The sequence below is a fragment of the Mugil cephalus genome, chromosome 12 (assembly GCF_022458985.1).
Source record: "Mugil cephalus isolate CIBA_MC_2020 chromosome 12, CIBA_Mcephalus_1.1, whole genome shotgun sequence".
In the NCBI taxonomy this organism is placed as follows: domain Eukaryota; kingdom Metazoa; phylum Chordata; class Actinopteri; order Mugiliformes; family Mugilidae; genus Mugil; species Mugil cephalus.
The window spans coordinates 12,652,465-12,677,635 of NC_061781.1; the positions used below are offsets into that span (position 1 = coordinate 12,652,465).

Here is a 25,171-nt window from a genome sequence, read left to right on the forward strand (position 1 = left end):
CAAGACATGAAGCTTCAAAGGTTTTAACAGATAAAATCAAAAAGATTAAGTTCCAGATGCCTCTGAAGCAAAATGAAATGTCAAGACTTAAAATATGTGAAGCTGAAATCATATTTAAATGACAAATATGACACAAAAACTGCAACAATGCTCAACTTTATCTTTTCCAGTTTATCCAAAAATACCCCCCATGTTCTTTACAATAAAAAAATAATTATGGCGAGCCAAATGTTACTCCAAAGACAGAACCACAATATGTCTGTGTTTTTGTTCTTACAAAAACAAGCAAACATAATTTAATTTTCAATGAAAATGCTTCAATTAGCACAAAGGCGACATTGCACGACAACACTAAAATAAAATACATTAAGAAAACACAGCAAACAGCAGCTTAAACTATGGCAGCCTCACAGAAACCAAGAAATGCCAACAGGCCTAAAGAAAAAGCTCACACAGCTTCCTACAAATAACTAAACAAAAACTGATCACTGGTTCACTCCTAAAGCGTGTTTAGCAAGGCCTTCAACCCACTTAGAGCATATTAAAAATCAAACACATAACAATCTCTGCAGTTGTTTGCGTGATTGTCTAAATTCAAGATTCAGAAAACAGCATAAATAACAAATATAATTTTTTGGGCTGTGTTTTTAAATATGAATTGCATTTCTCATTATGTCTAAGACAATAATAATGAATTAAAATTGCATATTAAAAAGACAGGACATTTGCATCAACTAAACCCCTATAAATAATTACAATTAAATCTCACACTGCGGCTGGAAAACATTTGCATTTTTACCCAGTTAGATTTAATCAACGGGAATGTTTCTGACCCAAAGAGCTAAAAACAGGCACTTTTGCGAGGTTTCCCCAAAATCAAACTGAAGTCTCGACGTGGGAAAGAATTGTCTCTTTTAAACGATGTGGACAAAACGCCAGCAGACGCAAAAATGCACGTCCGCGTGCGCAGTCTTGCGCCGGCTCAAAATGAACACCTGTACGTGTCGTGCGTTGCGCTCGCACAGACCCTCAGTGACATGGCGAAAGATTTCGCTTCGGAGGCCTGGTTCAAAACATGCGAGCAGCTCCTCCAGCAGCTGACACGCGCAGCCGATTGGACACATGCAGGCACATGTATGGACATTTGCTCCATCTGATTCCGCCTATAGCCGTGCAGTGTGCAGGACCATTATGGCAGCCATTATGAGGCTCTCCAACATTGCCACGGCCTACGTGCACATTAACTGTGGGGAGTGGCGCAGGCTTTTTACACCATGTTGCGCCTTGCAGCTTACAAAACGCCTTCAGATCGAGCAACAAGGCGAGGGAACGACACAGTGCCTCGTCATTTTAAACATACATTTCAATATAGTGTTGCACAGCAAAGACAAAAAAAAAAAAAAAGAAAAAAAGAAAAGAAAAGAAAAAAGCGAGAGCTGGAATGTAGGAAAGTGTAGCCTGCACTAGAGGGGGAGGACTAGGCTGGAAGCGCATAAAGTATGGATCACGTGTTTCTCCACAAGGGGCTTGAATATTTACCTTTTTGTCACGCAATGTAGTTTTTCTCCTATAGCCAACGGCTTTATTGTGAAAGGGGGCTCATCTATACGCGTGGGAGGGGCGTATCTGCCACAAACGACGTACTTCACCGTGCAGGAAAAAAAAACACTGCGTGATTTAATTATTACTATTTTCCAAACTCGTGTTTCTAAAACTACGTGGTCGAACCCACAGTGAAGCACGGTGCAATGGCTTTGGAGTTTAGATATGATCTATAGATTCGCTCACAAAAAAAACTCCAACCCTCGCTTTCCTCGCACACACACACACAGACACACACACGCTATGTCTCACATACATCCACACGCCTGCACACAGGAACCAGAGAAGAGGCACCTCTGATTGGTATGCAACTCATCGTACATTGCAGTGTTACAGTCAATAATGAAACCTAACTTTATCGTCTACATATAGGGAAAAAAAATACCCACACTAGGAAACGGTTTACACGTGCAAGCGACTCTATATGGAAGTTTAACATGCAGACCGCGTGCCGCCATTTCAATTAAGACTATTGCATGTGGGCTCAGTGTGTGTGTGTGTGTGTGTGTGTCCATGTTTTACAGTGGGATAGGCCTCGCTGCAGATCACGCGATATGGCAGCAGCCACCGTGTGTTCTGCGGATGTTGGGACCAAACTGTTTCTTTGTCGCTTTCTTGCCTTTGTTCAATCAGCACACACAATTAAAAATCCCCTGGCGGAGGAATAAAACAACAGCGGCGTGGCAGGGATCGCACGCAGGAGCCGAGAAATGAGGAAAACCCGCTTGCTATATTTCACAGCGGAAGCCTACAGGTCACACAGTCTGCCATGGGGCACAGTATAGGCGTATGGTACAATGCGTGTGTGTGTGTGTCAGAGAGAGAGAGAGCGAGAGTGTGTGTGTGTGTTTCAGATTGTAGGCCTACCTTAGTTTTTTGGGAACAGAGTAGTCTACCTCTATCACCTTTCCATGTAATTCAACTTTACCTGTAGGGGTGAAAATTGATAGTGTAACGTTAGCCGTGTGTGCCATGAAAGCAACAATGCAAGCTGGCAGGCCTACACACCAACACTTTGAATCACTTCACCAAGTAGGTGCGTCCCCATTCATACAGCCAACCCCAGGAAAAAAAAAGTGCTGTACCCGGGCGCGCCGGGCGCACGGCGGCGGACAAACTGTTTACGTTAATGCACCCACGGTGTTACATTTCGTGGGGTGACAATTGAGGGTGTCGGCGCCAAAATGAAGCATGATAAGCTTATATAGTGTTTGGGGGGAAATGGGCAGCCATGCTTTCCACTCCCACAACCCTCACAGTGCAATGAGGGATATTTTTCTGCTCCCAGTAAAGAATGCAACATCAAAGAGGAGATGGTTTGGAAGGAGAATGGCTTGTGCTCTTTCTGCTGTAGGTGGTGTTTCTTAATTTTTCCGTGTTGACCCAGCCAGGGGGTGAATTTGAAGCGCTCCTCGGCTCGAGGCTCGAACACGGCTTTTCGTTACTATTGAGTGGCCTGGCGCAGCACGGAATTAGCGTCTCACCTCGTCCCCCCTCAGCTACCTGTTTATTAGCTCTTTCCTCCGGACCCCCATGACCCACCTCCAAGACACCTCGTAAAAACATAGCCAGACATCAGAGGAACATGGATCTGACAAGTTTTCCGCGCTCGCGTCGCTCTGCTCTCTTCAATAAAATCAAGATAAAAAATAAGTGAAAAATAATTATGCCTACCCGAACCATCAGACCATCCCATACATTCCAGCGGGTGATTGCAAAGTAGCGCCCCGCACCATCGGAATCTCCAAAATATAGGTTATTGTGCGCGTTAATTGCGTTACGACGACTCGTGTTTTCTTTAGCCAAACGGACACCAAAGCCCCGAGTGTGTCCTGCGATCGATCATTTATCCGATTTTTGTTGGAGCGTGCATGACTGAGCGTTCATCTAAACTCTGATGGCACACGGATGTGATCGCAAACACTGTCCCGAGCACACACACGCACACAAAAAAAGAAAAAAGAAATAACACAAGCTTATGGTTAATATTTCACATTTAGGACACCCTGACCTATTGTGTTTTTTAACCTCGTCTTGCAGTTTGACTCGCTGTGAAATTTCCCCTGTCACCAGCAGCATCACTTATCAAATCCACACTTACCAGAAAGAGTCTCTATAGCCTTTATGGCCGAGTTCTGGTCGGGGAAGTCCACAAAAGCATAGCCCGATTTCAGTAGGACCTGGTCGGCCACTGGCAGCTTCCTCTCCCCAAAGAGCTGCTTCAAGTCCTCGACAGTGACCGAAGGACTTAAATTCCCAACATATAGTTTGTTCATGATCTGAAAGGAAAAATCTCGAAGTGGTATCAGATCTTGGAGAGAGAGTCAGAGTGTGCGGCGATATTCAGAGAAGTATAAAAATAAAGGAAAATTGAAATTAAAAATAAAATAGAAAAAAATCAGCTGGGATTTTTTTTTAAAAAAAGCTGCACCAATTACTACCCCCCAGGTTATTCCTATAAGCTATGTGCGACCCCCCAGCACCAACTCTGGCCCTGGTCAAACTCTTTTTTAACAGGGACTGGGGGAGAGGGGGAAAAAAAGTGTCGTTACGACGCTACTCCGGAGCCAACAAGCGCCGCCTCTAAATAAAATCTCCTTTAAAAATCACAAGAAAAAAATGTTTGGAGGTGCATGAGGGATCACTGCTGCTATTCCTGTGTAGAAAGTGCAGTAGGGTATGAAAAGTGGCATGATGATCACTGGGTACATTCTGCAAAGGGATGGGCTTAAAAGAGGCAGAGGGGTTATTTCATCAAATCATAATAAGGGCCGTGCCTTGGGTCCCTCTGGGATGGCGGAGTGGAGGGGGGAAAAAAAGAGCTACTATGTGGAAAATCAAGACGTTGTCACTGTACTTGTCGACTCGAACGGTGTCACTGATCCCCACCGTTTGCCTTTTTATTTATTTATGGGCGACACAGAAAATATGGACGGAAGCACCGGGTCCAGTCCTCGCCGTTGGACACCTGTTTGAGATACCGTAATAAAAAAAAATCTCTTAAATAACGTTATGATCTCTCAGTGTTTGGCTACCATTATGTACAGCAATAATTTTAAAATAAGCTGAGTGCATTTGCAATAAAAGGGGGAAATTAGTGTGTAAGCCAATACGGAAAGTGAAACCTTAAAAAAAGCCATGTGCTGCTGTGCTGTCCTTGCAGAAGCGATAGTGAAATAAATTAGTGCTGGGAGCCTCTGCTTCATAACAACTGAACCGTATTCCCATTGTTATTAAATGTGATGATACCTTTAGCCTGTGGACAATGCAAGTAGATGCAAGCCTAAAATATAAAAGGGAGCAAATATTTATTTTTGGCAGCTGATAAGGAGGGGAGAGGAGAGTGGACGAGAGGCCCTTACTTGATCTGTGCTGGGAAGAGGGGCCCCCGTCAATGCTGTGACGCCTGGCCAGTCTGAGCTCAGGCTACAGTATAGCATCCATCCTGATTTATTTATTTTTTTTATTGTTGGCGTTTGTGGGGGGAAGCATCCGATTTCCAGCAAAAGCCAACGTGTGATTGAAGCACTGCAGCTGCAGTGTTCATGCATGGATGTGTAGCCTTGTACATACACTAGTTACCAAGGGGAGGAGCCTTTGCCTACAGCCATTGAGTGTTTCTGCATGTGACTCGCCTCCACCGCCTTGGAACATTACTGCCACCCTACTGTAGTGGAGAGAGTGCCAGCAGCAGGAGTGACCATTCCTCGCCTTGTTTACCTCAGTGTGTGAACAGAGGAATGTCCAAACCGTGGCCTATTTACAAAACAGGCTCTTTGGTTCCTTTCCTGATGACACGCTGAAACAGTTGTTGTAGTGTGGCCTTCCTGCTCCCAGTTGAGACTCATCACTGAAACATCATTCGTCTCAGGCTGAGCCACTGCATCCACCTTACAGCTCTTTACGCTGAAAATCAAATCAAACAGTATCCAATCACCACCTTTTGCGCGTCCATGTAAACAGCGGAGCTCACCCAGACAGATTTGTTTACATGCTTTATGTTATGCCCAATTAGGTCAGTGTGCCTGACAAATCACACAGCCAATAATGCAAAAATGATTTCCAGCCTGAAAGAGAAACAAAGTGTGTCTGGAAGGGGTGTGACATTTTGGTGAAGGTGGGGTGGGGAGGGCTGCCGAACAAAACAAGCACACGTGTGTGCTTGCGGTAGAACAAGGAAATAAATAAGGGCTGTGCAGTTTCCAAGGTGTGGTCTGCCGTGTGACGGCTGGTTGCTGGCGTCTTACTCACTGGGGCCCCCCTCCCTCTCTATCGATCTGAAAACACTCAAAAAGTTGCGATAAATATAGCTACTATAACCTACAAGTATTTTTAATTAAATCCGCCTAGCCTTTATGTGCCCACATTAGCAACATTTGTGTTTTATTAGTCACTTCCAGTATATTTTAATCTTCCCTCTCATATATTCAAGGTCAAATGAACTCAAAGCAGTGGTAAAAGAGCAGACTACATCCTCCTCACTAGTCCCTGGGCGAACAGACTTCTAGTAAATGTTCAATCTCCTCGTGTTGTGCAATATACCAAAGTGTAAAGTAACCACTTACTCAAGAATACTGTAGCAGCTTTGAGGAACTGGCAGTTTAACTCCTTATTTCCTTTTATTTCCCTTCTTGAAGCTGTTGCACTTTCACTTACGCTGACATTTATGTGCAAAACCTAGCTACATAAATTACTTTTAATCTCACCAATCTTCACTCCGGAAAGTTGAAATTTTAGTTGCCAGCTTAATTTTAATTCGTGGAGGTACTTCCCGAAAATTATGTGGAGAGTAATAAAATGTAGCATCACAACATAAATCTATTAGATCGCATTTATGGTGAAGTGAGGCACCTCTAAACAGTTATTGCAAAGCATGGACATATATTTTTTTTTATTTATTAGTATCATTTTATTTTACAAATAATGCATTTTTTCAGTTTACTTGTTTTTCACCGCTACTGAAAATAACTACGATAAACTAGGTTAAACACTTTTCCATGTATTACACTGTGTGTCAAGCCTGATGGAACAGGTTTGAACTCCTCGTGACCAGCAGGGGTAGATATTGGACTTCAGTCTCTCACAGCTAGCTGCTGCTGCTTCACCATGTGGAGAGCATGTGGGAGTGTAGCTGCTGAAATCGACTCGATTTCAGCAAAACCTATTAGCTGCGATTAATCGCGGATTAGTCGTCGTCATATGTTTGTTCAGGGATTGCAGAGATTTTGTAGTTATTTTTGAATATTACAACACACCGTCTGTTTTCACAGCTTACGAAAGGGGAAAATTTTTATGTAAGCTTATGTTGTTCCACCAGCTTCACTCATTTTCTGATTTTGCCGTTTAAGAAGCTCTCCAGAATAAGTCACAAATCAAAGACGTGATAGAGAAAGCTAAAAATTGTGCAGAACCGATCTCACGGCAACAAGATAAGCTCAAGGCTTTTTAACATATCTGTGTCTACATTAAAACAGCCTCGCATCAGCATGCTGTAGGATGTACAAATAAGGACGGACACAAGTCGAGGTGGAAAAAAAAAAAGCATCTCCTTTTTAATCGGTTCAAATATGAGTTTTCACCCGGTTCGTATACAACAAAAACCCTACATCAATATAACACTTACAACAGACGCTGCTATACACTTAAAAATAAAAACATGAGGCGACTGCTTCACAACTGATGTCGGTATACCTTTACAAAATAAGATCTACTCTGAAGTCAGTCACATCTCTTAGAAAGACTTCCTGCCTGTGACTGGGAGAAGAAGAGGTTTATGCTCGTCGGGAACGCTCAATATCGACCTGTGGAACAAAACAGAGTCATGAGGCTAATCCCAACACTCAGCCGCTTTATAGATTCATCCAACAATATGCAGACAGTTTAAGGTAAGACACTTACGGGGAGAATAAGACCGTGATCTGGATCGAGATCTGTAAGCTCCTCTGTAGTATGGTGATGGAGATCGCCTTCTGAAACAAAAAAATTTGTGTTTTTTTGGGTCCACCTTTTTCAGCATCAGAATAACACACAATGAACAGGAAAACGAAACGGCACGTACAGAGAGCTAAACTTTCGAATGATGTTGCAAAATTACTCATCAGCAATAAGTCACCTGTATGACCTGTAGTACTCCCGGTCGTCATAGCGATCGTAGCCTCCTCTGTCGTAGCCCCGATCGTACCCGCGGTCGTATTCACGGGAGTAACGGCGAGGACCACCACTGGGACCACCTCCACCACTAAACAAAAAGACAGTAACAACATGAAGGTCTTCTTCAATTGAAAATAAATAACTTTAACATCACAATTCCACTTTAAGCTTAAGGTTTCCACTAAAACCTTAGACTGTTACACATGATGAGCTCATTTAATACCGTACAACTCACTCACATTATCTATAATTATATCTGTTACATAGCCAACAAACTAACATTACCCTCCACTTAACAGGTCTCGGTACTCATTCGTCCTCTTTAATAGATAACTCTAAATACAGATTCATAACATTCCTGCAGATCTGTGTTTCATTTCAATCCATTTAATCCTTCCACGCAAACAGGCGTTAGACTTTAGATGACTTACTATGTGGGTCGTCCCATGTAGATCCCAGGGGTGGGGGTGTGAGGTCGTTTTGTGATGGAGAAGTCCACCCTGATTCTACGACCATCCAACTCCATGCCGTTGGCCCGTTCCTTTGCCTGACCATTAAGAACAACATAAATTATCTCTGCAGAGGTTAAAAAAAAAAGAAAAAAAGACAAAACAGTCCTGACAATTAAAAAATAAAAAATAAAACAATTCCTGTACCTCTTTAGCATCATTTGTGTTCTCGAAGTAAACAAATGCGAAGCCCCTGGAGCGCCTCGACTGCTGGTCATACACGATACTGACATCCGCCAGGGGGCCGTATTTGGAGAAGACATCCCTCAGATCCCTCTCTGTGGTGTACAAACTCAGGCCAAACACTCCCAGGCAGGCGTTGGGATCGGGATTAGCCTGCAGTATTTTAAAGACATTAAGGTTTGGATATGATCATTTCTGGAATCATTGAACCAAGTTTCAAATTTTAGAATTTAAAATTTTTCGTAGCTTAGATGGATATATTCCGCTATTGTGTAAACATTGCTAATAGAAGTTAAAAAAGAAAAAAGTCTGACTTACTCGGTTGCCGATGTGCCTGCGGCGATCAGACATGGGGGAGCGACTATGGCTTCTGCGCCGGCGCTCCCCACTATAGGACCTACTGTGAGATCGGCGACGATAGGACCTTGAGCGGGAGCGAGATCGACTGTAGTGCCTGCGTGAGCCCCGGTGGGAATGGGACCTGCAGAGACAAACATTCAAATATGGCTACCTCAATCCAATTAATCTACAATTGTGTCATATGACACACTGGCATTTTCATATTCAGTCTGAAATTTTTTATTTTTTATTTTTTTAAAAGGTCACTCACCCAGATTTGGACCTGGACCGGGACCGAGATTTGGAGCGGGAATGGGAACGGGAGCGGTGGGAGTCATCTTTGGAGTGGGCGGGTGAATGAGCCGGGGAGCGGCTCGCCGACTTCCCAGAGCCCCGTGGACTCACGCTCCTGGATGCGGAGCGAGACTCCTGAACGAACCACACACACCAACACACATATTATGAGCACCAGTGAGGTGATAAACGGGAAAAAAAAAAATGCTATAATATTTCTGTGTAGTTAAGAATTAAGACTATCCTGTGAAGAGTACAGAAAAGAAACTGAATTCAGGATTTTGAATTAGAAATGCAGGTAAATGCTATTTTGTGTAGCATCAATATGATTACATTAATTAATAGAATAGTCATCATTGTTAAAAAAAAGGTCAGTTGTGAAATTAAAATTGCAATGAATTAAACTAATGTGTGTTGTATTCATTAACAAGAACATGCACGCATTTGACAAAGACCAGAAAATTACTTAGCGCAGTGACCTTATCCAGATTACTTCCTTAACTTCATTTCTGTAACTTCATTACTTCACATTATTCTTCTTTCTTCAACTCTTATTTCTTCTTTACTTCCCCCATCTCACACACTGCCCATACTTCTTCCCTCCTCATGTTTAGCATGCATTCAACAATTCAGCTTCACACATCTGAGCTTCATATTATTGAAATTAAAGTGGATATGTGACTTCTTCCGCATTTTCTTCGTCCAACCTTAACCTTTATGAAAAAGAAAAGGATGAAGAATATATGACTACAATTAAAACTGCACGCTCATTCAACTTGTAATGTGTTATTACGATCTTATGACATAAAAGGGATGTTTAAAACCACACCATACAAATTGTAAGTGTTCAGTTTGATAAATATTTCATGTTCAGTGGTTCTCCATTCGCCGTTTTGCTTTATTGGCCACTCTGGATTAGGATTAAATGAACACAGGAAAATGAAATAATCTTGAAAACTGCTGCCAAAACATTAAAAAAAATGTTTAGTGCTCACATGGATCTGAATGACGAAATTTCTGTCAGGTGGCCTTTAAAGCATCAGATTGTAGATCCAACCACTGAACATGAAACATTTATACCCAAGATTAAACCCCCAAAACAGTGCCCTTTTTTTTTTTTTAACTTAAATACATCCCAGCTAAAAAATATTGTCCCAACGACCTCAAGTTGAAACAGCCACTCATTTGTATTAATCTGTGAAGTTTGGGGCCAATCTTCAAAACATGTCCTGCAGGTGAACCAAGACGAAACAATAGCACACAAAAACATACATGCATGCAGTTGTAACCCATATATCCCATGTTACGAGCACCCCAGTAACTGAGAAGCCAGCGAGGAGCAGCAACAAGCACCCTGCCCATTTATGATACCGAGTTGGGTGTAACGTTTGCGTAGCTTTCCATCTATGCAGATGATGGGAATTCAACCAAGATGGGCTACAAAGACATATTTGCATGCAATAGTCCCACAAGCCAACAGCTGCAGGGTTATATAGCGAAAGAGAGGAGTTACTGACTAGTCGAAAGGAACAACCACAGAAGATTGAGGAAAGGCACGCAAATAAAGAGGATGAAGAAGCTCAAAAAAAAAAAAAGGGAGAAGCACAAACAATGGCTGCATATTTAAACTCGGCTTCAATCCCCTACAAAGAATTTATTTGGCCGGTCTTTTGCACAGCAGGGGAGAAGCAAAAGTACCAACAACAGTATAAACACAGACAAGAGTAGCTTGCGTTTACTGTTGCTCCACATATTTTTCATGCTACTCCTAAAAGATAGCTCAGAGTCTGTAAAGCTCTGCACCGACGCAGTGCCATGCTGCAGCTTTCTCAAAGCAAAGCTGAGAACTGACTGCTTAGACGTGATTCTTCTGCCGTGTCCCGGCAGATACAGGGGTGTTCAGGTCTCTTGTTCTGACACTGAAATGTAACTAGATCTGTCGTTTGGCCTCATGCATGTACTGTTTTATAGGTCTGTGAGTAGTGCACGCTGGACACAGCTCGGTTAGAGACTGTATACTACTGCAGAATATTTTTGAACCATGGCGAGAACAACTTGGGGCGTGAACTAAACTTGTTTTATATCATGCAGCTTCTTGCCGTTTAATACACGTGTGCTCCAGCTTTGTGTGGACATGCAAAGGCAGAACGATCTGGTTAATACAAATGAGTATGGATCAGTGTTGAGGCCGTTGGTTTTTACTTTCATAAAATGTCTAACTCTACCATTTCACTCGGCAGGCACGTGTTGTCGCGCCCAAAAGCCGAGAGAAACCCACAATTACATTCAAAGATGAGTATCAACACATTTAAATTCACATCATGCAAACTAGATGTTGTCTACTGTGTCCAAATGCAGTTTACTAAAACACAACACGATAAATGTAAAGTTTCTTATGAACAATAGAGGCTGCTTTCGGTATCTATACGCAACTATATTCAAGACGAACCTGACTGACTGTTCTATTAGAGTTATTAGCCAACATAGGTTAAAGTAACATAAGAGATAACTAATAATTAATGATAGTATTTAAGACTAGTTTGAGTTACCGTTTCTATCTTGGCTGGCTGTTTGGTTGTAGTCATTATCGTTAAATCTGCAACTCTAATTCACGCGGACAAAAAGGCCTCAGGCCTAACTACTACTGATAATAAAATAGCGATAGCCTGTTACCTCACAACTAGTTACGGAGTCTATTACTCATTTTACACACAACCCTTCAAATAGTCCGCGTTAGCTTATCGAAATAACACGTGGCGTATTATAAAAATAAATGCTCGTTTTCGACGGGAGAGTCCCGCTAGCAAGCTAAGCTAAGCTAAGCTAAGCTACGCTCCGCTAAGCAGCATTAGCCGACACAATGAGGAACAGTACGTTAATACAAACAACAGAAATATGCATCATTAAAAATATCACAATAAAAGTTGCAACCGCGATCATACGTACCCGGCCTTTGTCGTTGTCGCTCATTATAGTGACAGTGAATGTATGAAAATGACAGATATTACGCCCCGGTGATAACCAGCTAAGCTAGCTACGACCTACTACGGCGGATGGATGTAAGTGTGTGTGTGTCTGATGGTTAGTTCCTCCCCCTGGTCTTGAGTCTGTACTACCGGTCTGTTGGCTGTGGATCACGGGATAAATAAATAAATAAACAAATAAATAAATAAATGCCATTCTCTGGACACATGGCCTCAGTGAATAAGCACTTGCTGCACACATACTTCCATAAGACTAACTGTATATGTTTTCTGCTGCTTAGAACGACAAATTATTTGTGCGTTGGTAAGAAGCCTTTACAAACAGGTTACAAATGCAAATTTAGTTTTGCAAAGGTTGCTGACATATTTAAGATTTACATAAATACTTCCAACCTGTGCACATTCTACTAATATAGCAGCCTACCGTGAAACAAAATGCCCGAGATTATGATCAGGAGTAGAATCTGCAATTGCAAAATTGTTTATTGTTCTACTGCGTGTGTTCAAATTCAAAATCCACAGTAATTTCACATTAGGGGAGATTTGTCACAAAAGAAGTAAAATTTAGTATTATGTGCCACCTGTAAAATAGATCAGAAAAGACTTATTTTTCTCATTAGTAGCCCATCACCTGAAAACACACACAACAAATGAGTAAAGCACACGATTTATTCTTATTGCTGTATTTTCTTTATTCAAGGTGTGCAGAAGCTGGGAAGGAGGCAGAAAGCAAACACATAGAGAGATTGGATTCTGTGATCTAATTGGTGCCAACGGGGTCCTCAAATTGGCCACTCTTGTACCTGGCAATTGTAGTTATTAGAAAAAGCTTTTAACAATTACCTGGTCATTTATTTCACCTTATCACACTTAGTCAGATGTGTATAAACACAATGTAAACGTACAGACAAGACTTTGTGATAGTGAAAATAATTGGGGGAAAGAACTTTATTAGCTGAAATGGATGTTTCCAATATTATCTACTGAAGATCAGAATGTATAATGGACTGCTTTCCACATTTTGCAGAGCCTGACCGCAGGGTTGTGTAGATCCAGTTAGTCATCGGCACCTATAGCGAGGAAGAGTGAGACAATCAGATCAATAATGCTGAATGTGTTTTTCAGCAACCGTGTGTGTGTAAATGCACCTACCACAGTTATATAGGACATTTATCTTATGGAGGTCTAGCGCACTGGGTCCGTCTCTCTGGCCAATGGGAATGTAAGGATCTGGTTTGGGGATTATTGTTGGTCCACCGTTTTCAGAGAAGGCATATCTGAATCAAAGAACAATAAGTTATATGAGATATATAGTGTGGTAAGGCCCCAGCATAAACATGAAAAATTCTGAAATGATATTTCCTTGAACAGCAGCTCACCGTCCATAGTGCATGACAGAGTTGTAGTCATATGGGCTATGAAGATTGTTTGTCGCCTGTTTCCTGAAGTTGTTTATACGGTCTGTCAAAACATAAAAAAACACTCATTTAGTGAAATCCATCTAAAAATAGGACAAGACAATGTAGTGAAGAGATAATTCACCCTAACCTGCCATGATGTTTTTCCATACAACTGTGACATAGCGGTCTCGGTCGGAGCGCGACTGCTCATGCACAAACCCCAGGGCGTGCATGAACTCGTGGGCGGCCACTCCGGACCACATGCACCCAGGAGTCTGCAGTGACAGGGTTTGGCTTCCACCAGTCTGCCCCAGAAATGACCAGCAGCTTGAGGTGCATGATAATAAAAAAAAAAAAAAAAAATCATATGAGTCATCACAATCTGAAAATCACAACATAAGAAGCCACGCACAGGAGTCGTGCTCACCCATATCTAGGCTGAACATCGAGGAAGTTGGCTTCATGAGTGCGCGGAACAAATTTAACACACGTTCCAGCGACGATGTCCTGCATCCCAGTTTCTATGGTGATTCTGTCCATGTCATCTACCATTAAAAAGACAGATATTTATATTCACAGAAAAGACGAGAGCAGCTTTGCAGCACCTCGTTAAAGCTGAATATTCCTATCTCCAACAAAGCTTGAAGATCCCTACCATATAATGGAGAGATGATGTAGGGAACATAAACAAATCCATCCACCGATTTGGGCCACAGACATGCATTGCCAGGGCAGTTTATGGCACTCCGTACGTATGAACTGGCAATATCTCCATCTCTAAATGTCAGTCCTCTGGGGAGTTGCAGTCCTGAATAGAAAATAAGCGCTTAATTAAGTTTAAGAAATAATAATAAAAAAAAAAAACATGTGAAAAACTCATTTAAAGGTCACTCACTGCTATTGACTACCAGGATTTGATCCATGACAGTCATTTCATCAAGGTCTATAATTTCATCTGAAAAACAAAGAGGTATGCGATATGGTGTCTGGTTCTCCAGCTTTAAACCAACTGAAAATAGAAAATAAACATGCAGAATAATTAATACGTGCACGTGAAGGCAACGTATTGCAAGAGCCCACCTGAGTATTTCCTTTTCAATCTCACTTTCCCTTCATGAACTCCAGTAGAATTCTGTCACGTAAAAAAGAAACATGTTAGTGAAGTAAGGTAACAAAGCCCGACAAGATTAAAAGGGGCATCTATGAAACATTTTCTCTTGGTACTGACCTTGAGTGGTAGCGTGCTGGCCTGGGTTAGTAAGCCAAACAAGATACCCAGAAACATCATGGTAGAATGCATTGCTGGGTTTCAGATTCGTTTACTAGCTTCAGTCCCAGGTCTCCTGATGCAATAGCTCCTAAATGGACTCCTCACCTCCACTGAATCTATATACCATCTTCTCCTCCACAGCTCTGTACTGATTGGGCCTCTGTTCCGTGATGAAGCACGATTAAGAGCTCTCATCATGCAATGTGTGTAATTTAACCAAGTCCACTACTGATCCGTAACAGGTGGTCCCGACGCTGACCTTCACTCGTGCTCCGTACTTATCGCACCTACAATTCAGCACTTTCAGAAATGAGACGCTTAAAGGAGTTTTGCTTTTGCAGTGTGCAACAACTCAGCAGTTGCTAGCGGGGGAATAACTGTCCGCCCAGCTCAACAGACCGGCAATTTGTGTCTGACTCAGCTGGCAACCAGTGATTTTGTGATATACTATCAGCTGATAGCTGTCTTAACAACAATCATTTTGTCATATAGGTAAATATATAAAAACAGAACCTTATCCTTTTCCAAATATTATTTCTATCTTATCAAAGGGCCAATTTTCAAGGGCAATGACTTGGGTTAGATTCCCATGCGTTAGCAGTTTACCAGTTTACCAAATCTTCTCTCCACAGCTGCTGCTTAATATGGACACATTAATTTTTATTCATACCACAAACTGGAACTTTATCAATCCACATAACTAATTATTTGCCATATAAAATAGATTTAGTTATTTTTCATTAACCTCTGATGTTTAATCTGTTCAGATTGGGGCTCTGTCCTGTGATGAAGCACTTCTGTACTTCTACAGACATTTTATGTGCATGTAGTTATATGCATATACTTCACATTTCACTTATTGTAGATTCAATGTATTGGATCTGAGTGGATGAGGACATTTGGGTGACCACTTTACATATTTTTCACTTAAAATGGCAAAGGTTTCAGCCATTCACGCTAGTTTAGAAAATCATACACATAAACAAAATGCTGACAGAAAGCTTTATTGAAAACTCTCTCTACGATTCAACTACAGTTTACAGTATTGGCTCTCAGTTGACTCTTGCTTCACCGCCGACCAGTTTTCTTATCAATCAATCACCATTGTCACCTGCAGAGAGGAGCAGAAAGGAAACAAAGGTTTTACTGTGAGGTACATCTCCAGTGTTATATGCCAGCAGCAGCTCTGAAATAATTCCCGGAGGTTAGTTCAGGATACTGACCACATTTATAAAGTCTGTTGATTTTCAGCTTGTCAATGTTACTGAGACTTGATCTCTGGCCCAGCTTTATGTCCTTGCTGTTTTTAGCAATGATGGTCGGTTCCCCATCCTGAGAGTAGGCGTACCTAAACATATAAACATAATAAATTAAAATACCTGAATTAATTTCATATTATATAATGTAATATAATAAAAGTTGTTACTCACATCCCAAAGTGCATGATTGAGCCGTAGTCATATGGCAGGTCCAGACCGTCAGACCTGAACTTCTCAAAGTTCCTCAATCGATCTGTGGAGAACAAAATGTTATTATTTGTATTTGGTGTAAAGCATTTTAAACATTTGCTTCCATAACTGGTGCAGAAATACAGTTGAAAATATTATACAATTTACCATTTACGGAGATACCACTACATAATGCATCCACCTTCCCACCCCCTTTGAAATTACCTCTCCAAATGTTGGGCCACATGATGGTGACATAGTTGTCCCTGTCAAATCGGGACTGCTCGTGCACAAAGCCGAGGGTGTGCATGAATTCATGGGAAATCACTCCAACCTGAAGACAGTGAGGGCTCTGGAGAGACACGGTCTGCCCTCCACCACGCGAACCAAGGTAGGACCAGCACCTGGATTACCACACACCCACACAGAGGGCACATCATTAGAAAGACTTCAAGTCGTGAGTTAAGAGCAGGATCATAGAGGAGGAAAGAAGTCTTATCCATTTCACTTCTCCTCTTTTTGCAAAATTGCTACATTGTGGAATCACAATTTCTCACCCAGACTTTGGCTGGATGTCGATGAAGTCTCTCTGGTGGGTCCGTGGAACAAACCGCACACAGGTACCCTGCTCTACATTTTCCATAGCTTTCTTTATCACCCTGGTTTCGATTTCAGCTGTTCATTTGTTAAAACAAAGTGACCAGTCAATGTATTAATCACTGAACACAAAGTTAATAAATCTCAAAAAGTATCAGACTGTAATGTAATTTGTTTGCACCCAAGACACTGAAACAACATACAGTATTCAGGCGAGAGTCTATATGCAACATAGACATGTCCGTCCACTGATTTAGACCAAGGGCAGCTCCGGGCAAAGCAGACTTTGGAGCGTCTTCCAGCAGAAACAGCAATGTCTCCCTCTCTGAGACTGGTAGTGCCATCTATGATTTGCGAAGCTGACACAGAGATTAAATCATTCAAGCCAAGACATTTCTACATAATATTATGTATACTGTAAAAGAAAACATACCTTGTAACTCATTCGTTTTAATGATTTCATCCATTGCCGTTCCATAATTGTGCTCTTCACGCTCTTGAAAAGGAGAGTTAGTCTGTTTTTTTACTGCAGTCACACTAACATTTAGATTAAATCCAAATCATACTTACCTCGATAGCCGATGGGACCCCATTTTGGGCTCAAGAAAAACTTCTGCAAAAAAAAACAAACTTGTTAGCAGTTCTGTTCATTTACTCCACAGTATCAATGCAATCCATATCCTACAGTGTGCATGTTTACCTGGGCATGCACAGCTGAGAGACAAGCCATGCACAGGAGGATAATCCACTGCATCTTTGCCAGTCAGATATGCCTGTCCAAAGACTCGAATTGACCAACAGAAACAGCAAGCTTTATAGGTGTTCCAGTCACTGTCCTGAGATAATAGCCATGATTATCTCAGCTAAATTACACAGTGACAGTTATCTGTTTGTGAGTGAGTTTAATCCCCTAATTAGTTTGATACTTTCATAAACAACATCTCTGGCAGTAGCATAATGTAGAGTCTCACTGTGCATAATAACAGCTCGACTACAATGACTAGTTTTAAATTAAACCGTCTTAATGTTTGGCACAGGTTTGCTACAATTTTAAGCTTTAGATGTGGTGTACATTTACCTGAAGTGCTGTTTTCTTTTAACTGGAAGTAAGCTCATGTGTACTTCTCGTGCAGTGCTGCGTTGCTAATTTTAGATGACACAAAGCATTCTTGCAACCCACGTTTTAGGATATTGGTCTAGTCGAAAAGAAAAAAAGAACTGTCGCCCGAACAGGGACTTGAACCCTGGACCCTCAGATTAAAAGTCTGATGCTCTACCGACTGAGCTATCCGGGCTCTGGGCACCCTTTCTGGGAGGGCTTTTTTAAGGACGCCCATGTCATTACACTGTTGGAAAATGGACGTTTTGGCAGTGGTAAAAAAAGACGTAGCAAAAAGGCTTAAAACGGAACAATTTGCTAACGTAACGTTGATAGCAAACAGAAGAGGGCAGCAATATGTCAATGAAACGTCAAAACCACAAAGAAGAATTTCAAAATCAGGTTTTCTGGCCACATGTTCCTTACGCAACACAGCATGTCTACGGTATGTTTAACTTACTTGTTACGTTAGCTAACTGCTGCTGTAAGCTAAATCTGATTCATTTACGTTACAGTTAAATAAATGCATGAATTGGAAAAGGCTGCTATGTTCCCTCCCTAACTTTAGTTTGACGTTTTGTTTTGTTTTTTGTATCACGCTGGCTAAATGTGTACATGTGGTTGACTTGAAGGAGCAGGTAAAAGAGCTGCAGCATGATATCCAGAGGACCGCACGTAAACTGGAGGACGTCCAGCGGAAGCGACTGCGCGCAGAGGAAGAGATCATTTTCATGTAAGACCTTTTGAGACTTGAATTTAATCAATTCATTTATTATTCATTTTTAATTGCTAAATTATATGCTCACTACACAGTAAAAGCAGCATACCCAAACTAACACTGTAAGAATTGATCTTAAAGTGTCTATATGGGTCCACACCTCAGAGTGTTGGTACCTTTACACTAAGTTAGTGTAAATTTGACTCTTCTTGTAGTTAAATTGAACACAAACCAGTGTTTTCAAACTTGCAGTACAAACATTAGCTCATGCAACAGTAACGCACATTGTAGCGTTAGCACCACTTTAGCACGCTAGCTAGCAACTACGAACCATTAGCATCATCTTATCGCGTTTTATGGAAACATTTATTTTCAAACTTGCACCACAAATATTAGAACACGCAACAATTAGGCACAATGTATGCATTGGCTGCTCCACAACCTGCCAGCCATGTCTTACGGTTGAACCAGCTCCGACAAAAACTCCGTTTGTAACATTTACCTTCACCTTGTTTTGCTGTGAAATGTTAATTTCTAGCTTGTCGGGTCCTAGCTCCTAAACGAGATTTTTTTTTCTCCGTCGTCCGCCTCGCAAAATGGTACATTAATAATGATTTCACCGAATTTGGTGGAAGCTGCTCTTGAACTCGGGTTGTCGCCGCCATCGCTCTTCGTCGTCGCACCTATTTTTCCCCCGTAGCGTAGGACAGAGTCTGGGAGTCGCACCACGAAAAAAAACTACGACGTCGATAGGCCAATTATTCGTAATTTCCCCCTAGCAACCATAACCGGATTGGCTGTTTAGCTCTGCCGAGCGCCTCCTGAGCGAATGATACACTGTCAGTGGAAATTCACTGTTTAATGAGTGTCAGTTGGTGGAAATGTTGTTCAAATTATTTAAATTGCATGTAGGCACACACACTATTAAGTTCAACTCACATTAATCTAAAAAAAAAAAAAAAGAAAAAAACTATTTTTTCCCCTCAACAGTTGGTGGGGCACAGCCCCAGCGCCCCCTATGGGCCAGCCGCTATGTACGTAGCGTTAGCACCACTTTAGCACGCTAGCTAGCAACTCCGAACCATTAGCATCATCTTATCACGTTTTATATCTATGGTTAGTTAAGTGCATGACTCGTCTCACTCAACCAAAACGTCAAGCCAAACGTACCGTTTACTGACGTTACTCACTTTCTATGTTACATGTGACACTTCCTTGGGTTTCACGGTGACATCACACCGTCTTAACGGCGCCATCTTTAGGACCGTCAGTCACTCCAGTAGAAGTAGCTGTCAATATGCCGTCTATCTGCTGTGCGGTCGGCTGCAATAGAGCCAAGCATAGACACTAACATTAAAAATGTCTATGGAGCTAAGGCTAAAAATACAGGACTTACGTTTTACAATATCCCCAAACACATTGAAAGACGACAGAGGTGGGCCGCTGCCATTAAAAGGCCATTTAGGGCCTAGCGCCACCATCCGGTCCCGGAGAAAAATGTTCAGTCAAACGGAAAATGCGCATCTTTCACCTTCCGAAAAACAACAGTAATAAAAGAAAATTGGTATTTTGGGTTTTGATACCTACCTAATTCCCATTGAAATGCTAATTCCCCTTCAATCTGCCTTAAATTTGCCAAATTTGTCCTTTGCTGACATATACATTTATCTACTACTTTACGAGTTTTCTGGCCGATTAAAACCAGCACGAACGTGACATTTGATGGCTTGTTTTTGGCTAACTAACTAGTAATTCAATCTAAATTAAACACAACGAAGTAATCTTAATTATCTGAAACAATACTGAAGCGTTGATTTATCGCGGCTATTTTTATTCTGTGACTAATACTGCGATTGTTAGCATGCTAACGCTTGGCTACGCACTTAAACATAACTCACCTGAGATGAAGTGCTCAGCAGAGTCAGGAGTGTTCTGTGGGAGTCCAGTCATCCCTTTTAATGGCAGCGATCCACCTCTGTCTTCTTTCATTGTTTTTGGGGATATTGTAAAACATAAGTCCTGTATTTTTAGCCTTTGACAGCGTACTTCTAGTTTCTGATGGTCCTAAAGATGGCGCCGTTGAGACGGGGTGACGTCAGCGTGAAACCGTTTAACACCAAGAAAACATCTCTTCTCAATTTGCTGCGTATGGTTCCTGAAGAAATATTTGAATCATTGGCATGGTCCAAGGACATTGAACTTTAATCATTCACCTCACTCATGAAAGCAAAAGCACCATTGATTATTTAAACCCATGAGTATCAGAGTATCTTCAATGGGAATACAAATACCACCTGGAATTAATTAAACTTATTAAATGAAGCATAAAAAAGCTGAAAGCTGAAGCCGAACACAGCTAAAATAAAGACAGTGTTGTAAAAAATAACTCACAAGTTAAAGTTAATTTGTGAGTGACTTTAGTGCAAGTTGCCAGCTACATGCTAGTTCATACAAATGTAAACACATAGTCAACGTTTGGCTTGGACGCCTTGTAAAAAGTATATTGTTTTGCCCTTAAAGGAGGGTTTTTGGCTCAACTTAAATCAGCTACAGAATCGATACTGACGTCCAAAAGTCAAGCTTGTTAAGTTTAGTTCTTAAATATATTAAATGAGCTCTGGTCTTTGTTGTAGTACCAGGGAGGCTAAGCGGAGAGTGGATCTAATGTGGGAAAAAAGTGGGGTTGTTGATGCGTTACAACAGCTGGGTCATCTGTTGGAAGAGGAAGCACATCTCTCTGAAGAACTGAACGACCAAGGCTCTGCTGATAGGTATTGCGCAATGCTATGTTTTAAAGATAAATAAGATCTATATGCACAAATCTGCATTCTGTATTCATTATCTTTCAACCATCAAATAAGTAGTTTACAGGAAAGGAAGGAACACGCCACTAATAAGGCCAGAAACCTTGCTGCTGAAGTCCTGGAGGTGAAACAGCTTCTGGCAGAGGTCAAGGCTCGTAATTCGGCAGGTATGGAGAAATGCTGAGGGATTCTGGGTCCAGGTAAGCCTGTATATCTGAAACAGAGTGTAACATGCTGCCTTTTTCTGTCAGCAGCACAAGCTTTGATCCCTGAGCCTACCAGAAAGTCTAAAAGGAATTAAATGAATCGATAAAGCCTTAACATTTGCTTTTTAGACTACATGTACACCATTTTTTTTAATTGCATTCAAAACCTACAATGAATTGTGTATATATTTTGCTACAAATAATAAAATGTTTGATTTGAACTAAATATCAGTGATAGTGTGGTGTTGATGAAGGTTTCTGTGAAATATATTTTAAATTTATAAACACAAGTTCATAGGTGGTCCTTAAGGCAAATTACCATAAAATCTAACTAGATTTTCCCAAAAGAGCTCTGTCTTCACCAATATCCCTGAACAGAAGAGATGCATGATTTAGGTAAGACCAAAGATGAAGCTAGGTTTTACAACAAAATGCACTAGTATATGATGATTTAAGGGGCCACACTTCTTAATTAAATGTCCTTAATTAGTGTCATCTGTCAGTGAAAGCCTGTGAAATACTGTTAAACTCAAGAAGAAGAAAATACACCAATTATGCTCAACTGCAACACTTTTTCTTGGTGAATAATATCTCTGCTATAGTTGACACTGTTCACTATTATTAGTGTATAGCATGCAACTATCCAAAAGGATTAAGACAAGCGTCAGTAGTAGAATAAAATGAAAAATGGATAATAAAATCTCTACATTAGTGGCATCCTGGAGTGCAGTGGCGTCAGTCATTTTGTACAGAATGGTCTGCTGGAACCGTAGCATCACGGAGAGGGAGATGAAGAAGGTCATCAGGAAGTCCAGGTCTCTCCTGGGCTGCTCTCTGGACTCAGTGAGGGAGGTGGGTGACAGGAGAGTCCTGTCTAAACTGTCATCCATGCTGGGCAATGAGCACCACTCCCAGCAGGGTGACCTGACAGCACTGAGGAGCAGGTTCAGTGACAGCCCACTTCACCCTCACTGTTTGAAGGAAAGATTCATGACGTATTTCCTTCCTGCTGCTGTTAGGCTACACAACAAACTTAATTCTTAATATGTGGAATATTATTACACCTCAAGGTTTAACACTTACATTATTTACTATGTACTGTGTACAATTTTATACTTTATCGACTTTATGGTCCATCTGCAATACCTGACAAATATATCTGTGCAATTCAATGCTTTTTGTATGTGTGCATATATATATGTGTATTTTTGTTCTATATTGTTTTATTAATTATCTTTCCCATTGTGGGACAAATGGACAAATAAAGGTTTTCTAATTTTAATTATTTTAAATCTGCCTAGCTGCTATGCTCATGCATGTGTTCAAGGTTCACCTATAGGTTAGGTGTTAAAAGCCAGGATGCCACCGCTTTCAGAAGCAGGCACAGACCCCTTCCCCTTGATGGACCATTGACTGACGCTACGCGCTGAAGTTGACAGGTGCGACTGACTTTCAGGCTAATACGGATTCGGATTAGTATAAATTACCTGGAAACCCAGAATCAAGTTTATCACCATATATGCTCACATATACAGGGGCTTTGCCATGGTGGTTGATGCAATAAACAATTATTAACTGCACAATATGGATAAACTTAAAAGTAGGATTCAGACTTACCCCCAAAAGTTCATTGTTGTGGAAGTAATATTAAGATATTTAATTTTAGTATGAAAACATCCAAATGTAATTATCCACTAAGCCTTAAGCACCCTTATTCAGTAGTTTTAGTTATTAATGACAATAATTAAATTAATACCATAGGTAGTGAAAGCAGATAAGGTAGATCTGTATGATTTGAATCTGCAAAACCAAATATTCCAGTTAGAATCATTAGTTTGAACCAGTTTTAAATGTTTCTGTGTCTAAAACAAACAAATAAAACATTTAGCCTATAATTTTGTTAACGTCCACAAAATTGACATTGGCATTCAATTTATCTAAGTCCCACCGATAGCATGACACATACACGATTAACTCTTCCCATATATATATTTTAATAATATAGCTTGCACAAAAAGCCACTTAAGAATTATAAACACTTTTAGTAAACACGTTTTATAACAACATATTGTTTATATATATATCAACATCTCTATATAGATATAGATATAGATATATATATAAACCCACACACTTTGTCTACTCAGAGCAGATCATATGCAGCAGAACATCTCTGTTTGAAAGTCAACAACGCTGAAACAGTCTATGAACACATGAACGCACGCCCAAAACATTTTCATGTGAATTATTTACAGTCTTTTCCAGTCTTATCCGTCAGCTACCAGAACTTGGACCCTGGCAGCATGTTGGGAGCCTCTTGCCGCTGCGCCTGCGGACAGTAGCGGCGCGTGTGCGCGTCATCCCCAGTGGCTTCGCAGATGGGACAGGTGTATTTCCGGAGGACGGGACAGGTGACTTTCCCGTCCGCTGATCTGAGCTTGTGTGACCGGTACACCATTGCAGACTCCCCGTTCTGCTTGCAAAAGCGGCAGTAGTCCGAGGAGGTCCCGGTACAGCTGATGTCCGACAGGCTGCTGACTGAACTGGTCTCAACCGAGCCCTTGGGGTCCTTACGCCGGGATGAGGTCTGGATGCAACTCCAGTTTGCTGCTGGTTCCTTCTTGGGACCCTGGGTGTCCCCGTGGCCCAACTCTCGCCTGCCACACATCCTCTCCAGTAGTCTGCCCAGGTTCATGTAGTCGTGCCACATGTCGTAGCCGTCCCCATTTGAGATGAGCGAACGCTGGAGATTGTCTCGTCCTTGCATACTTGTCGTTTTTGGGCAAAAATCGTGGTGATTTTGTGTTTGGAGCGTGGCATATTTATAGGCATCCGAAACTGGAACGGGGCTAAACAGCAACACTGTTTCAAGACTAGATTGCTGACAGGTGCCTGGAGAGAGAGAAAAAAGAAAAGTTGGCGCCGTTTGAAATATTGTCTTTTATCCAGTATTTTATGTCGGTCTTCTAGATGAAGGAAAAGCAATGGGAATGTGGCATGATAAGGACCCAGCTGGTTAATGCTCAGACTTCTTAGAACATTTATGAAGAAAAACAGCTGCTTTCACAGTTCTGAACATAATGTGTGTCAGCATATATAGAAATCCTAAACTCATGAGGGACAATACATCAACAGACTACAGTACAATTGCACTCCCTTTATCAGATCAATTTACGGACAGATCGAGATATTATCAGAACAGCATTTGCTTGTATGGGCTGTGCGTGCTCTTGCCATAAAAGAGCGAAATTAAATATTAAAGTTTATTGAGTTTTCACCTGTGCTGTGATGCTCTTTGACTTACCATTTGTTTTGGAGTCTTTTTTCTTTGTACATTTTGTGTGTAATGAGGACGATGAGCAAAAAGGGGTTTATCATGGGAAGAATGTGTCTGGCATTATGATTACGCGTGGTATTAAGATGCTTGCTCCTGTCACTGGCGGGGCTTGCGTCTCTGATGATGATAATGATGACGATGAAGATCATGTGTGTGTGTGTTGTGGCCGCACAGACGAGCCACGCGTCGTCCTGGGGACAGCTGGCGCCGGAGAGTCTAGACCACGCCAGA

At 41.4% G+C, this 25,171-nt stretch overlaps 5 protein-coding genes and 1 non-coding gene across 18 annotated transcripts in view; all 6 read right to left on the reverse strand.

The window, feature by feature from the left end:
- Window positions 1-4,278, reverse strand: part of igf2bp2a (insulin-like growth factor 2 mRNA binding protein 2a) — a 49,304-nt gene extending 45,026 nt beyond the window's left edge. The window contains exons 1-2 of one of the 5 annotated variants that reach the window (XM_047601623.1): window positions 3,704-4,278; window positions 2,470-2,530 (exon numbers count right to left, since the gene is read on the reverse strand). In XM_047601623.1, the coding sequence (XP_047457579.1) occupies window positions 2,470-2,530; window positions 3,704-3,878 (236 nt within the window). In that variant the 5' untranslated portion in view covers window positions 3,879-4,278. Of the gene's footprint in view, window positions 1-2,469; window positions 2,531-3,276; window positions 3,523-3,703 lie in introns of those variants that run through there. The other 4 variants (XM_047601621.1, XM_047601624.1, XM_047601622.1 and 1 more) reach the window with 4 other exon arrangements.
- Window positions 4,279-7,123: 2,845 nt separating this feature from the next.
- tra2b (transformer 2 beta homolog) lies at window positions 7,124-12,189 on the reverse strand. 2 transcript variants are annotated; one of them, XM_047601197.1, is made up of 8 exons: window positions 12,024-12,189; window positions 9,055-9,212; window positions 8,763-8,925; window positions 8,409-8,597; window positions 8,184-8,299; window positions 7,715-7,840; window positions 7,501-7,568; window positions 7,124-7,403 (listed from the first exon to the last, which is right to left on the reverse strand). In XM_047601197.1, the coding sequence occupies exons 1-8, from the start codon at window positions 12,045-12,047 to the stop codon at window positions 7,393-7,395; spliced, it is 855 nt and encodes a 284-aa protein (XP_047457153.1). In that variant the 5' UTR covers window positions 12,048-12,189; the 3' UTR covers window positions 7,124-7,392. The 2 variants fall into 2 exon arrangements, with proteins under 2 accessions (XP_047457153.1, XP_047457152.1); XM_047601196.1 differs by having other exon boundaries at window positions 7,501-7,571.
- Window positions 12,190-12,608: 419 nt separating this feature from the next.
- hce2l1 (high choriolytic enzyme 2-like 1) lies at window positions 12,609-14,824 on the reverse strand. The gene is made up of 9 exons (XM_047601198.1): window positions 14,690-14,824; window positions 14,542-14,593; window positions 14,357-14,416; window positions 14,117-14,269; window positions 13,889-14,006; window positions 13,610-13,788; window positions 13,441-13,522; window positions 13,214-13,338; window positions 12,609-13,131 (listed from the first exon to the last, which is right to left on the reverse strand). The coding sequence occupies exons 1-9, from the start codon at window positions 14,759-14,761 to the stop codon at window positions 13,118-13,120; spliced, it is 855 nt and encodes a 284-aa protein (XP_047457154.1). The 5' UTR covers window positions 14,762-14,824; the 3' UTR covers window positions 12,609-13,117.
- An 895-nt stretch (window positions 14,825-15,719) lies between these two features.
- Window positions 15,720-19,945, reverse strand: LOC125017706 (astacin-like metalloendopeptidase). Of its 8 annotated transcripts, none has more exons than XM_047601145.1 (10): window positions 19,784-19,945; window positions 17,477-17,612; window positions 17,347-17,389; window positions 17,210-17,272; window positions 16,980-17,135; window positions 16,737-16,854; window positions 16,405-16,583; window positions 16,162-16,243; window positions 15,955-16,079; window positions 15,720-15,842 (listed from the first exon to the last, which is right to left on the reverse strand). In XM_047601145.1, exons 2-10 carry the CDS (start codon window positions 17,528-17,530, stop codon window positions 15,826-15,828), a joined length of 837 nt encoding a protein of 278 aa, XP_047457101.1. In that variant the 5' UTR covers window positions 17,531-17,612; window positions 19,784-19,945; the 3' UTR covers window positions 15,720-15,825. The 8 variants fall into 8 exon arrangements, with proteins under 8 accessions (XP_047457101.1, XP_047457104.1, XP_047457103.1 ...); XM_047601148.1 differs by having other exon boundaries at window positions 17,477-17,549; window positions 19,784-19,936; XM_047601147.1 differs by having other exon boundaries at window positions 17,477-17,560; window positions 19,784-19,934.
- Window positions 17,999-18,071, reverse strand: trnak-uuu. Its single transcript has one exon. It is a non-coding gene; the product is annotated as a tRNA-Lys (tRNA).
- A 3,628-nt stretch (window positions 19,946-23,573) lies between the features above and the next one.
- On the reverse strand, window positions 23,574-24,751 carry nanos2 (nanos homolog 2). The gene has a single exon (XM_047601383.1). It carries the CDS (start codon window positions 24,368-24,370, stop codon window positions 23,882-23,884), a length of 489 nt encoding a protein of 162 aa, XP_047457339.1. The 5' UTR covers window positions 24,371-24,751; the 3' UTR covers window positions 23,574-23,881.
- Window positions 24,752-25,171: the final 420 nt, after the last annotated feature.

Excerpts from the sequence above, each read along its gene's own strand:
- tra2b (XM_047601196.1), bottom strand. The coding sequence starts at position 12,047 with ATGAGCGACAACGACAAAGGCCGG. Across the intron at positions 7,841-8,183 it reads TACATGGGACGACCCACATA|TGGTGGAGGTGGTCCCAGTG; the intron begins GTAAGTCATCTA and ends CTTTTTGTTTAG. Across the intron at positions 7,572-7,714 it reads GAGTACTACAGGTCATACAG|AAGGCGATCTCCATCACCAT; the intron begins GTGACTTATTGC and ends TTTTTGTTTCAG.
- LOC125017706 (XM_047601145.1), bottom strand. The coding sequence starts at position 17,530 with ATGCAGTGGATTATCCTCCTGTGCATGGCTTGTCTCTCAGCTGTGCAT. Across the intron at positions 16,855-16,979 it reads TAGACTCTCGCCTGAATACT|CTGAAATCGAAACCAGGGTG; the intron begins GTATGTTGTTTC and ends ACAAATGAACAG. Across the intron at positions 16,584-16,736 it reads GACATCCAGCCAAAGTCTGG|GTGCTGGTCCTACCTTGGTT; the intron begins GTGAGAAATTGT and ends GTGGTAATCCAG.
- hce2l1 (XM_047601198.1), bottom strand. The coding sequence starts at position 14,761 with ATGCATTCTACCATGATGTTTCTGGGTATCTTGTTTGGCTTACTAACC. Across the intron at positions 14,417-14,541 it reads ATTGAAAAGGAAATACTCAG|ATGAAATTATAGACCTTGAT; the intron begins GTGGGCTCTTGC and ends TTTGTTTTTCAG. Across the intron at positions 13,789-13,888 it reads GATGTTCAGCCTAGATATGG|CTGCTGGTCATTTCTGGGGC; the intron begins GTGAGCACGACT and ends ATGCACCTCAAG.
- nanos2 (XM_047601383.1), bottom strand. The coding sequence starts at position 24,370 with ATGCAAGGACGAGACAATCTCCAGCGTTCGCTCATCTCAAATGGGGAC.